Here is a 14,464-nt window from a genome sequence, read left to right on the forward strand (position 1 = left end):
ATTGTTATTAAAATAAACTTAGTGTTCACACATTTTTTTTTATACGAATTGTCATTTTGATTCCTTGAAATTAATTGATGCCTTTAATCAGCATAAATGATCACAGATTTTGACGCGAGAGGATTAAAATATTACCGCTGTGCGGTAATATTGCGTGAGTACAAAAAAACAATGTCTCCCATCAAACTAATTTGTCTTTTCAAGATATAGAATGACATTAATTGTTTGAAAATGTCGATATACATCACGGCCGAAACTTAATATTTGATTTGGGGAATCGTTGAAAAGTAACTCTTTCGGCGTGTCCATTATCAGCCACTCGCAGAAGCTAAAGGCGCCGCTTCGTAAAGAGGATTTCGATAGCGCTCCTGTAAATGTCATTGAAGGAACGAGCCAATGCAAACGGTCGAGAAAAAGCGGCGAACAGGTGAGGAACATTCGAATATTCTCCAGCGATCGTAGACTGACGACCGCCATGATTTCCACACGAAAAACGTTACTGCCGCGATTACTGACCATTGCCCGTCGGCCATATTTCTATATCCATTTTCACTTCGCCGCTTGATTTTTATTCGTATGCAGTTTTAATGGAAATATATGTAGCAATTCATGTTTGACAGAAAAATAGACGAAATAGATATATCGCTTCCTCATCACGAAAGCTGAATAATATTATATATGCTATAATTAAAAATACCGCAATAATTAATGTTGTTTACAGCCTTGCATAAGTATACAATAAAAAATGTCGCAAATGGTCCACTCAAATCCTTGTTAATATTTTGTGTTGAATTTTTGAACATATTCAAGTGCTAACTTAATATTATATAATGTGATTATGTTAGTTAAAATAATTTGTGTTAATTTATATTTAATTCATTCATTCAAAATAACACAATTTATCGTAAGTGAATAAATAATATAAAAATAGTATTTTAAAACATAAATTATAAGACGAATAAATAAAAAATATATGTTAAATTAACACAAATTTTCTAACAGTATATAAAAGCAATCTTCAATTTGTTACATTTTTTTTGGAAAAGGCGGTAATAAAAGCCAAAGAAGAATTAACAAAATATTAAAATTATTATAAAAATAAATATTCTCAATAAAACTGTTTTTAATTTATATTTCGTTAGATACACATAGAAAGTTTATGTCGATTTGTGGGGATGTTTGATACTTATAGTCAAGAAAGATTTTTATTAGATTTTTATTAGATTACAGAAGGCTTTTTTTAAAATATGAACTCATATTACTAAACTCGAATCAAAAAGTCAATTCTTTCATTTTTTTTTATATGTATGCTTAACGTATCGGTTTTCCATTTATTATCTTAAAAGATTCCAAGGATTCAGAACTGTGCTCGTAATATGCGATAAGCAAAGAAAGACTTTTTCCTTCGATTTAAGCGTCTTTTTCGGAAGCTGAAGAATTTTTATGTTTTATACGTAGGACAGGAAACTATTTCGGTATACAAATTCCCGTTAAGAAAACGCTGACCTAAAACTCGTCAAAGGATCGACGGTTGAAAGACATCCGATAGATTCGGAGTACTCCGAGAGTGTGTGTAGAGTCCAAGGGTATCGTTGTAGTCGAGGCTATTCGCGGCAAAAATGTTTCAGGCGCAACGACTGCGGTGCGCCGTCGACGGAGCTCGTCGCCGTAAAGACGCATCCCAGAGCGCTCTTTAAAGCGCCATTGGGAGAGCCCAGGCATTCAATGACGGACGGAAAGGGACGAGCAGAAGAAGACGAATGAACGAAGAAGAAGCGCGGAAAGCGACCTGACGGTGCGGCGAATGAAGCGAGAGCTCGGGGAGATTTCCGCGTGAAAAACGATACCCGAGATTCCGAGCTCTGTCGCTAGAGATCCCCAGCTTCCTCGGCGACGCGACCGACGAGACCGACAATTATCGGAACTCCAAGGAACAGCCCAAAAGACTACGCAAAGAGCGAGAGATGTTATCGTTCAAGCCGCTCGTTCAGTTCCGCTTCGCCACTTCGACCCTCTTCGTTCTCTTTCGTTTCTTTCTCGCTCTTTAGTCGCCTCTAGAGGCAGCCCGGCGGAATCCCAGGAGCCGCGTATCTAAATCACATCTTGCGCGCGAAAGTCTGCCTTCCCTTTTTCCGGGCGACTCTTTCTCGCGGCTCGCTCTTTCACTGCCATGGCGGCTAGCGCCTCCTCACCTTTTTATCTTCTCGCTCGACCGCTGCAAAGAGTCGGTTTTTTTATCTCCGAGTAATTTGAGAGGTAATGCTTGGAAAAAGACCTATTCCTGGATTTTACTCCAGGTGCTTCTATCTCTATGCGCCCTTGTCCGTTTTCCTCGACGAAGACTTGGAGATTTTTCGCTTTTTTGAACGCAAATACCATTCACTGATTGCATGAATAAACAGCGTTGAAGGAATAAGCAACTTAATAGAAAAAATATAAAATTTTAAATTGTTCGTAATTATTTAATGCAGATTTTTCAGGTGCTAGTATGTCGCATGGATCTCCAAGTATGTCGCAAAAATTTTAGTCAAAGTTAAAGAAGCGCGAAAAAATTTAGAAATAAGTAAAAAAAATATATATAAGGCGCGAAATGTTTTAAGAATTATGTTTTATGGAAATTAAAGTGTATATAGTTGTTTACTCTTATTTTAATCAAAATACTATCATCCCAATAAATCATCTTTAAAACAATAAAAAATTAAATTTTAGAATTTTCTATTTAGATTTTTCTTTTTAGATTTTTCTAAATATATTAACGACATTTGATAAAAGATTTATACTGAGCACTGACGTGTGTATTTATGATATACACACTCGAGAAATTTGGCTCCTTATTTAATCATCAAATTTTAAAAGTAATACAAAACGCTGATTTAATGAAAATATCGAAAATAATAGTGATATGGATTTTTGAATAATAAATATTTTTCATCTTTTTTGAAAATTATTGGTAGACAATACAAACATTTTATATTTGTGTCAGAAACAGTTTAAGTTCTTGTTAAAATTTTATGTTGAATTTTCAATATATCCGAGCATTAATTTAACATTTCTAATATGACTGTGTTACTTAAGATTTCTAATATGACTGTGTTATTTAAATATTTTGTGTTAAATTTCATAATCATCAATATTTCTTAGTTATTACACTTAGTTATTACTTAATTATTTCTTAGTTATTACGACACAATTTATGAGTAAGTAAAGAAATAAAAACAATTTTTTTTTAATATTAACATTCTGAGAAATGTATTAATTTTAAAATAAAATGAGTTAATTTAACATATTACAAATATTAAATTTATTAAAAAACTTAATATATTTTAAATTATTAATCTTAATGTGAAGAAAAATGATTGCTTAAAAATTGTTCAGTTTTACGTTTTAATTTGTTACATAATATTTGAGTTACTTCTTAATATATTCATCTTGTGTTAAATTAACACAAATTTGAGTGGATGTTTGACATGTGAAATGTGTTCAATTTAACACAAATTTTCCGATTATGTAAAAATATTACCTGCCATGTTTTGAAATTTTTGTGAATAATTTATACACGTATGTGTTTTGTCTTTCTCTCTTTTTTTTAAATCAAATCTATTCGATACTAAACAAAAGTATGTGCATGTTTATGCGTTAGTTAAAACATTACGTGTCACGAAATTCGAAAACACCAGTTGAACGATAAAACCGATTCTCTACGAAACAAAAAGTTTAAATCCCTACATCGAATTACAAAAATTTTCATACGAATGGATAAAAATTTATCTATTCTGTACTGTGTGTTCGATGATATACATCGTGTTCTATCAATAAATCGGTTTCTCAACAGGTTGTCGAAGGTTGGGAAAACGGAAGGCGTTGACGACGTCCCTTTTCGCGTGAATGGTGAAATTCAGGATAAAAGAACCGTAATATCCCTGCGTCGATTTAATTCTGAAAAATCTGTCGCCTGACCGATTCGCAATCGCCTCTTTTTTTCACCGCAAAGTGCTCGTTAAAGGTACGATTCGTCGGTTAGATTTCGAATGAAACCGTTTCCATTTTTGTGGATGTTTGAAAACGCGGGACCAAAGCGCATCGAAAGTAAATCCGATCAAACGCGATGAGGAAAATAGAAGAAAATGCAGGTACAAAAGCCGCATACGAACGCTAGTCGGTTCTTTCATTCACATCGTTCGCTGTATTTACATGACGTATATAGACTTTTTTAATCCGTCCTGTTATCAGGAATATATGTAGATATTTCAAAGTTACAATAAAATCAATCCCAAATTGAACGTTTTCTTCGACATGAAATAATAAATTACAATGTCTCTTTAATAATCAGAATTTATCTTGTTTCTCTTTAGAGACGAACAAAAAGCGTGAATTTTTTGTTATGCAACAAAATATTTGGCATTTCATGATTTTGTGGTAAAATAGAAATTACGATGTAAATGAAATGAAAACGATGCTTATATCGTTGCTGAATTTTTCTCGAAATATACAATCAGCATATATATAAATGTAAATCACTTTGTAAAACATATGATTTTATAGATAAATTTTGAATTCGTCAAACTTGAGAGGCAGTTCAAACATTTTGCGACACAAAATATCTTGTTTGCGTGGTAAATTATTAAACCGAAAGGACATCCATGGAGAGAAATGAATATTCTATTACCCTCTATCATCTGGCGCTGATAGCAGTCCTAATAGCGGCCGAGAATCGACCAAGTTGATGAATATTTAGACGCTGCCCACACATTTTGCAATGTAACTTGGTATAATTGACAACGCTACCGTTGCTTCGGAACGGATTATCGGCGATATCGATTATACCGCAATATATTAAATTGAACACACGTCGGTCAAAAATAGACATATAAACCCCGTATTGACTACAAATTTAATCTCGCTGTGCCGCGCTATTAAATGCAAATCCATCGAATAACGAGCATTTAATTGAAGCGCACAAGATATACAAATCGGCGATGACTAGTCTATCGGAATCGCTGAAGTGACTGCTCGCATGTGAGATATCAATCGCATTAATAAGTTGCATTATTCAAATTAAACTATGTTAATTAACCAGAAACATACTAGAAGAAATTTTTCTTTAATTATTAATAATTAATTATTAATCTCTTACGATTTTAATTTTTAAAAATAAATTTTTTTTATGAAAAATTAAAGCAGAATACTAATATTATGAAAATTTAGATTTTCTGCGTACAATGGAATTAGAAATTTAATGTCATATTTATTACTGCAAATTATGTAAAGTACTACATGTAGTTTGTTGCCAAAGAACCGCAAAGATCATAAAACCTGTATTTACATAATTTATAATAATATGATTATCCACCTCGTATTTGCATAATTTATAATACTAACAAGTGCTTTGAAGCATCCTGAGTATGTTGTTGAAAGTATATGCATTATAAATAATCGAATAAATAACTATAATAAATTTTACAAAAAATGTATATTCACGTTTCATGGTACGAAAATGTGAAACTTATTCATGAAAAAAACGGAGACTTATAATCTTTAGTAATATTGAGTGTATAGCGAAAAAGTAATAGATAATATTTTTGTTGATTCGAAATGCACGCCAGTTTTGTCAAAGAATATGTAAATAAAAAAGGATATGCGACATGGAAAGAAAAACATTTACCTTTTTTCTATATCTGAGAGACCAAATATTAATTTATCCTTATTTTTTAGACACTACAAATTAAGAATCGCGATTTTTTCCGCATTATTTGACACAGACACATTTTTTACTTAAATTATTATTATTTTAATTATTACAATTTTTAATTTATTTTTAAAAAATTGATATTATTATTTTGATTATTATTATTAAAACACAGAACTTAAAATTTTCCTTAAACAAAAAAGTATCTTACCTGCACTCTCTGAAGCGGGTACATCAGGACAGGCCTGGTATTTGAAGAGAAGTCTGCTGTCATCTGTACAAGTGTCGACATTGCTCGGTGGATTCGAGCACGTGCCGTGGCCACGATTGTACGAAAAGGTCATGGGGCCGCGAAAAGGGCACGCTACAGGGAGTGCCTCCTCGCGGAACATGGAGTACAGTAACGCATCCCCCGTAATATACGAGCAGAGAGACGCCAGAGAGTTCCTACTGTGGCAAAAAGCTGCAAGAGAAAATTAATTGAGATTAAACGCGCGTCCCGTTCCCGTTATCTCGCACACCGAGCATACACAATATATCCTACATTAATAATAGATCTTATATCCATGTTCATGTTTCATAAATCTGTGACCCAAATTTTTCTTAAACGTATTCGTTATACGGAAATGTGTCATTATGAATTAAACTATGGTATTGAGAGTAAGAATTTAACAGAAGTATGTTAAATAATTCAATGAAAAAATCCGAAATTTATTCTAAATGAGAGATACGTTAAATATATTTAGCATGTTTATTTTAAACATTCGTGTTGAATGCAGGCGTGTCGGTGGTGTGAGTCATAATTTTTCGGGAAACAAATCAGTTTACACGCAAGAGTAATTAATGTAAAAATTCTATAATTATTGTTTAATATTTTATAATATTTTCTTCGTGACTCAACAAATAGAAAAGGCATTTTATTTTTTACAAAAGAATTGAATACATAAACTGATATATTTGAAGCTTATAGTTTTACTGCATTTGTATTCGGCTAAGAATTCTCCAAATAGGATACTGTTACTGCTCACTTGAGAGATTAAGAATGCCGTTCGTCGTGGAAACTCCAATTTTCTCGAACGCAATATTGCCGTTATCGGATTTCGTATCCCTGATGATAACATATCACTTGTACAGCGTAAAGTGAATAAAAGCCTCTACAAGCCACCCTATATATTACTTGCTTTACTTCGCCCTCGGAAAAGTTTCTATTGCGGCAAATCTTTCGTTACAGCGCGTATCATTTTTCGAACAAACCAACGATAATCGCAGTTACATCTCCTTTTTGCAGAGAACTACCTCTGAAGAATCACAACGTTAATAAAAATTTTGCCGGATAACAGAAAGTTCTTATATCGCCGGTGATGCGATGAGCGGGATGAAGAGGGTTGACAGAAGAGAAGGAAGAAGCAGGTCGAGTTGGACGATGACGAATCTTCCTGAGTAGTAAGTTCCCGCAGTGGAAGTTTAACTGGAGGATATTTCCCTCCGATTTCTTTCCCCGCGCTCGTGCGAGAAAAGCGGCGGAAAGCTTCCGCGAAAGACTTCGCCTCGCAAAGAGACTTAACTTTTCCGCAGGTGTTACCTGCGGCCAGTGAAAAATCGAGCAAAAGACTTTTGTCTTCTGTCTATCTCTTTATTAGCGGCACCCGAGCTTTTGAATAGCCTAAAGCTTTCTCTTATAATTTCAATATTTTCAACGGGTTGTTTCTTCTTCACAGATAAAATGATTTTGTTAAAGACGTTAAAGTGTCTAAAAATTTAACTAGATATATATCTGAACAATTTTGCTTGGATTATCAAAATAATTATCATCATTTGATTTGTGATTTTTATGTGATTCATTGTCAGTTATTTTATTTGAACGATAAATTTTCGTTTGATGCATGAATTTGTTCTATTTTATACTAATTTATTCGGTGGATTTTATTAACACACCGCTAAAATTTCTATTTTGCGATCTCGTTCTTCATTTACATCAGTATTTCACTCATGTCAGCTTATAAAGTATAAACTAATTAAGAGGCACTTCTGAATTAGAAAAAGTTGCAGAAGATATTTCATCTGATGAATACTGAGAACATACATATTAATGCGAAAATAATTGTTATGTATATCGTTAAAGATGGTTTGAACCCGAAATATACTTTTTTTATTGAGCACAACTACGGAGTAAATATATTCTTTATTGGAAATCATTTGCGCATAATTACCGCGCCGTTATCCTTAGTCGTGGTTTAATCTGTTTTTATTGTTTTAAATATCGAAAATTCTTTATAAACTTGTTTTTTACTAAAATATAGGATGCTCTAGTTGCTAGTTGCTAGAATGTTAAGACTTTTTATAATTGTCATCAATACTTGATCTTCTACATAATTATTTTGATGATTCAACAAAATTAATTTCAGATCTTTATTTAGCTAAATTTTTAGAAACAAAATTTATTTATTTATTTTTTTTCATGTACATAAGTATCGTTCACGAAAAGAATAGTTTTGCTGAAGTATTTTAAAATTTAGCTAACTATAGATCTGAAAATAATTTTTTAGACCAAAATAATTATACAGAACATTCAAATTGATTGTTTGATTAGCAAAGCTTTTTGCAGCATTATCATCAATATTTAAGCGTCTTACATAATTATTTTGATGACCCAACAAAATTATTTTCAAACCTAGTTAAATTTTTATATTATTCAACAAAATTGTTCTTCTCGTTGAATTGATAAAGAATTGATAAAATTTAAGTACATAAAATTTAAATACATGAAATTTGATAAAAACATTAAGAGATACTACTAAAATAAAATATTCGGATGTATCGAATGAATGGCGTTAGGTGATATTTATTCAATTATATACGTCATATTTATTAAATGGAGAAAAATTCTATATCCATCGCCACGTATAGTGAAGATTCGTCTCGAGCTCCTCAGCGTTATACGGACGAAATTCGCGTTTCTTTAATAAAGTATACGTCGTATGTGGAAATATTGCGTTCGCTTCGACGTTTCATTCGTCCGCGCTTTGACGTTCGCAACCGAGTTGCCTGGATTCAAGCCGGGAGGATAGGGGTAGCAGAGCGTTTCGTCTCGTTCTCCCATTTTTCCCGGCGACAAACTGTGCTCGACGAAGGTAGTCTGCGAGCGACGGTGCCCGCGGCGTGACACTATGCAGATTAAAGCCCGATAAAACGACGAGTGGAGAGAAGAAAAACGGGGGGACTTTGACAAATCGTCGAAAAATGCCGACGCGAGACGTAGGAGGCGGATCCAGCGCGGACGCTGTCGCGCTTTTTCCGCTCGTACATGTTGACCTATGCTTTTTTCTCTCCGCTAGCTGCGAGTCGGACGTAGCGGGTAGCCGGCGCTCCCTATCACATCCGGTGGGCAAAACTTCAGGCTACTTCTTGGTGCTCGTGTATCGTCGCGCTCGATAATCGATAAAACTGCAGGGGGAAAATACATTTCTAGATTGTTCAAAATAGTTGTCCCAAAATTAGTCAACTGTCGCGATCTCCAGAAAGTTCTGTAATTATAACTCGTAATTGCGATTTCTTATTGTGTAACAAATAATTCTTTTGGAACTACGAATTTTCTTTTTTAAAATACAGATCATCAAATTTTTATACATATCGCATTTAATTCTATAGATTTAAACGTGATGATAAATCTAAAGCTAGCACAGAAATTTCAATAAAATATGTAGTTGAATAAATTGTTATTGAACTATCTCATAATAAATTATTCTTTTTGCACTGGTTTTCTCTCTTATAATTTTCGAATTTCTGTATATATATATATTATTATAATTGAATTCTCTTTAATTAATTGTGATGACAAAACTATCGTAGAAACTTCAAAAAAATAAATTGAGTTATAAATGAAGCCACTTTTCTTAAAAAATGCATAATTTATGAGATTAGAAAAAAAATTAATTAAGTTTGAGATTTGAGTTTCTACATAGAAATAAACAGTTTTGCTGAAGTATTAAAAAATTTAACTAGATCTGATAATAATTTTATTGAATTATCAAAATAATTATGTATGTATAATTATGTTGAAATTGATTGCTAAAATTTTTTTGCGGTATTACTCATCACGCTTGAGTTTCCTACATAATTATTTTGATGATTCAACAAAATTATTTTCAGATCTGTACATTCAGCTAAATTTTTGAATATTTCAGCAAAATCATTCTCTCCGTGTACAAAAGCGGAAATTAATTGTAACGCTAAAAATAACGGTAACCATTATTTTTCAATTAGATAAAACTGAATAATTATTCAACTATTTAACATCTAGAAATTTGTAGTGAGATTTGCATCAGTATTATTAATAGGAGTTACCGGAAATCAGAACGTGCAGCACACTTTAATCCGCGAACGTACAGAGTGTGAAATACGGCAGCGTTTCGTTAGGAATTATTATCGTGTTTCGGCGAGTTCGCTCTCCGCTCGGATGAATGCATTAACGAGGTAGATAGAAAACGAATATCCGTAAAACACGGAGATAGGGAAGAGGGGACAGTGTTCCTGATCGCTTTTATACTGTAAACGAGATTGGTAGTCGCGGGGTGGAATTAGCGAAACCGTTTTCGTAACAGCTCTTCTAATGTCTCGCGTTTGTCGTATCTGTCGTTCTTTACAATGGGCGTGGAAAATCATTAAGTTCTCTGTCCAAGAATAATTTCAAACGCTACGATTTACTCGGTATTCTGTCTCTCCCTTCTTTCGCCGTCATCACGTCGAGCTTTTAATTAACGATCGGCATCTTAATGAACGAGGCTTCGAAGGCTGCCAGCAAATCGTTATCGATCTGGCGGAAATAATGATATCGTGTCGTGTACTTATTTTTATATTTTTTCGTACTTACTTTCTTTATACTGCAGAACGTTGGAATGCTTCTCGTGAATGACGACACAACGATAGCATGATTTTCTAAAACAGAAAAAGAACAAATAGGATTATCACAAATTCCTCATCCTAACATTCCATCATTTTTCCTTGATTTTTAGATAAAAATAAAATTTATTCAAATAAAATTTCATAATATTCTTCCCAGATGCTTCAATCATATTTTGAAATTTTTATATTTTCATCCTAATTTGGAAACTTAAATATTTTGTTGAGAATACAATTTAACATAATAACGTAAATTACTATTTAATGTTGCTGACACTACTTACGTTTAATTATTAAGTATCGGTAATATTTTAAAACTGTGTAGATGTAATAAATGTATATTAAATTCTTCTTTAAAACCAAGAATTTTAATTTTTCAGAAGAATTTGCAAAATTCCATAACTTTTCTCTGATTTCCCTGACAATTTCCTTGACATTTCCCTGATTTTCTTGATTTTAATTTTGTGGACCTTGACGAGGATATTTTCAATAATTCATGTTTTTTTTTCATAAGAAAATTATCCTATTTCGATTTTCACATAAATCAAACATATAAAATGGAACGATCTGAATAAACTTCGTTTATATTTCTAATTATCAAAACTGTAAGCAAGATTGCGTTGTCAATCCAACAATACTTCTCCAAAAATTAAATGGAAAAAAAATTATTATTAAAGAGAAATAAGAATCCAATCGACATCAATTAAAAATAACATAATATCTGTGTTATAATTTTTCAACAATATAAATATAATATAATAATATATTACATAACAACTACATTATTGAGTGCGAAAGTGTAACATAAATGTTTTTACTTTTAGTCGATGTCAATCGGAAAGTCTGATTTTCATATAACTGCTAAAATCAACGTGATTTTATTAATTGTTTATTTGTCAGCCTTCCTTCAATTTCATTGTATTTTAACGTGTAATTTTCTTAGAGATATGGGATGACGTTTGAATTTTCGCTATCGTGTCTCGTGGCGCGTTTCTTTTTCAACTTTTTTCATATCGTTTGATGGTATATCGATCGGACACATTGCACAGGCGAGTCAGATAACGATCTTCGCAAAAACTTAGAGAGCCGTCTCGTGTGACACGAGCATTATATGGCGAAACAGAAACTTGGCTTCCGCCAAAGCTTCGTTAAACTCATTAGATTTTTCGGCTACGTCTTTTCTTCGCCTTTTCAAGAGGAAAGATTGCATTCCTTATCGTAAAAAACCGTTAGTCACACTCATTGCGTGTCATAATTTAAGTCATGTTTCGTTCAAGCTGCGATCAACACGGTTTTTAACTTTGCTCTTTAATGATAATAAATTTTAATCGGTTTTGATCCAATGTCGAGACGAATTCCTTTTATGTCCTGGGATTACAACATCAAATCTGTTAATCTGATGATTTTTTCTTGGACATGAAGGGATTGATATTTTGAAATTGTATTACTGAGAATGGTTTCAAAGTGCAGAACTGAAACTACTATTACTACGTACTATTTTTTGGAATAAAGATTGCATATTAATTACTACGCTGACTCTTCGCCTTTTTTTGGATTTTTTGTTGTTGTCATAATTTAACTTTCGACAAGCAGTTTATTTAGGTAAGCTTAATTTTAAATGAAAGATTTAAGCTGTTAAGATTTATCTTCACGTATTGTGAAGCATCAAAGTTCTTGTAACTAAAAAAGTTTTCAAAGTATACAGCTGCATGTTTTCGAAATGATACTTCATAAAATTGAATAAACCGCTATTCCAGATAAAAAAAGAAAATCCGGGTTATTCGGTCGACTGATTTCGCCATATTAGCTTTAGTAACTAAGGCTTTGATCGTTTGGATACACGAACTGTACACGTTATCTGAATCCTACATAGAAATAGCTCCATAAAAATTTTCAAAGTAAAAATTGTCTCGCTATAACTGCTTGCAGCGTACAAAGAGATTAAAATAAACACGAGTAAATAATATCGATAGCTTTATTTCTTTGTTCCGATACCCGAAGAAATCAATATTGGATTAGTTCGAAGGATATCGATCTTTTATTGCTTTTATTTATTGCAATTCGAGAATGATACTATAACGACCTAAAATTTTTTATCAAGAGACTAAAAATACTTTCAATTGGTTTTCTAGCAATAAAGATCTAAATAGTTAAAATAATTTAATACATTTTACATTTCTTAAACGGTACATCTAAATATTTGTGTTAATTTAATACAAAATGAATATGTTAGAAAGTAACACAATTATTATTAAACACAAATATGATGTAAAAAATTAACACAAAAAGTATACATAATTTGTAGGCAAATCTTAGAAGCATATTTCTTTAATAAAATTAACAATTATACCATATGTTAAATTAACACATTTTATTCATTTGTTTTAGAATATACGTTTTAAAATAGGTAATATATTATTTTTATACTGTTTATTCAATTGTGTTATTTTAACTAAGAAATGTTGAATATCAATTTAACACAAAATATTCAAATCACATTATATTAAATTAATATTTAGATATATTAAAAATTCGCAAAAATTATAACAAAAACTGATTTTAACACAATACAAAATGTTTTACTATATAACCTAATCTCTCTTTGCTTTTCGATAAAAAGAGTGCTTTATTCTATTGTTATAATTTGTTATCTGAAGATAAATAGATAAATAAAGTAGAAAATTAGTTATAATAAAATACTCAGATTGTGAAATAATAAATAAATTTGTTTCGAGTACTTTATAAAAATGAGAAATCGGATTACTTACTGATCTACCAGTAGGTACTTGTCACCTTCGTTGTGTAGACACCTGCCCTTGGTGGATAATTCGTTCTTGGAAATTAATATTGATTGCCTCACGCCACTTTGGAACCACGCACCTTCCCATTTCGCTGGAAACAAGCATTCTGAAACAGCAAAAAGTAGCTCAAGGTTTATAAATTCTTTCACATAACTTATTTTCGCGTTTAATTTACTATAGAAAATGTGCGCGATATATACGTTTTTTCTCATTTATTTCATCAAAATGTTGAATCCACGTGAATTTTGAAAATTTAATTATTGAAATTCGAATGACTTCAATCTTTGATAAAAAAAAACATCTACATGTAATTGCAATAAAATCAAGATACTCGTGCAATATGATGTTCATTTCTGAAATTCTCACTTAATATCTATGCTTGTGGTAAGACGTATCTCGTTGGCGTATTATGGCCACGAAGAAAAGGGATGTAATATATCCAATGAAGTAATTCAGGACAAATCGAACGCAAGGCCGAAGATAAAAGGAGGGGAGGGGAGAAGGGATAGAAACAAGAGAGAGAAGAGAAATTCAGGATAGATATGTGGGGCGGAGAGAAAGAAAAAGGGATCGGCGGGAACACTACGTTGATGGTGAGATGGGAATTCCCGGGGCGGGATAATCCCGAGGGCGAGGCGAATTTCCGGAAACTAGTGCTGGTATAGAAGGGATACATCCAGCCGAGTTATCGACGATAATCGAAATCCGGAGGAGTCCCTTGTGCCTCATTCGTTTCCCCATGCGTAGGTCCACCTACTGAAAACGAGCGGAGAAACGGGGAACGGCGGAGCGTATTTTTGAGTTCGACGAGACAGAATAGGAATCCATTTTCGAGAAACGAGCAGACATTCAATATTAGGATGATGAACCAAACATGAGGTGAAAATTACGAAATAGAAATGACGGATACATCCTTACTTTCCTTCAAATACGTACATATTGCTTTTTGAAGGAAACATGTTATTTTTCGAACTTCGATGTAGTCAATCGTATATTAGTTGTGTATATATGCGCGCGTGTATAGTTATATATATATTTATTATTTTATACTATTTATATAATATAATTATATTATTAT

At 32.4% G+C, this 14,464-nt stretch overlaps 1 protein-coding gene across 1 annotated transcript in view; it reads right to left on the reverse strand.

Moving 5' to 3' along the window:
- LOC108686335 overlaps positions 1-14,464 on the reverse strand; it is a 155,051-nt gene that overhangs the window by 68,836 nt on the left and 71,751 nt on the right. The window contains exons 2-4 of the mRNA XM_018191596.1: positions 13,354-13,492; positions 10,557-10,621; positions 5,898-6,149 (exon numbers count right to left, since the gene is read on the reverse strand). Coding sequence (XP_018047085.1) covers positions 5,898-6,149; positions 10,557-10,621; positions 13,354-13,492 — 456 coding nt within the window. The remainder of the gene's footprint in view (positions 1-5,897; positions 6,150-10,556; positions 10,622-13,353; positions 13,493-14,464) is intronic.

This window comes from Atta colombica, unplaced genomic scaffold (genome assembly GCF_001594045.1).
Source record: "Atta colombica isolate Treedump-2 unplaced genomic scaffold, Acol1.0 scaffold175, whole genome shotgun sequence".
Classification (NCBI taxonomy): Eukaryota; Metazoa; Arthropoda; class Insecta; order Hymenoptera; family Formicidae; genus Atta; species Atta colombica.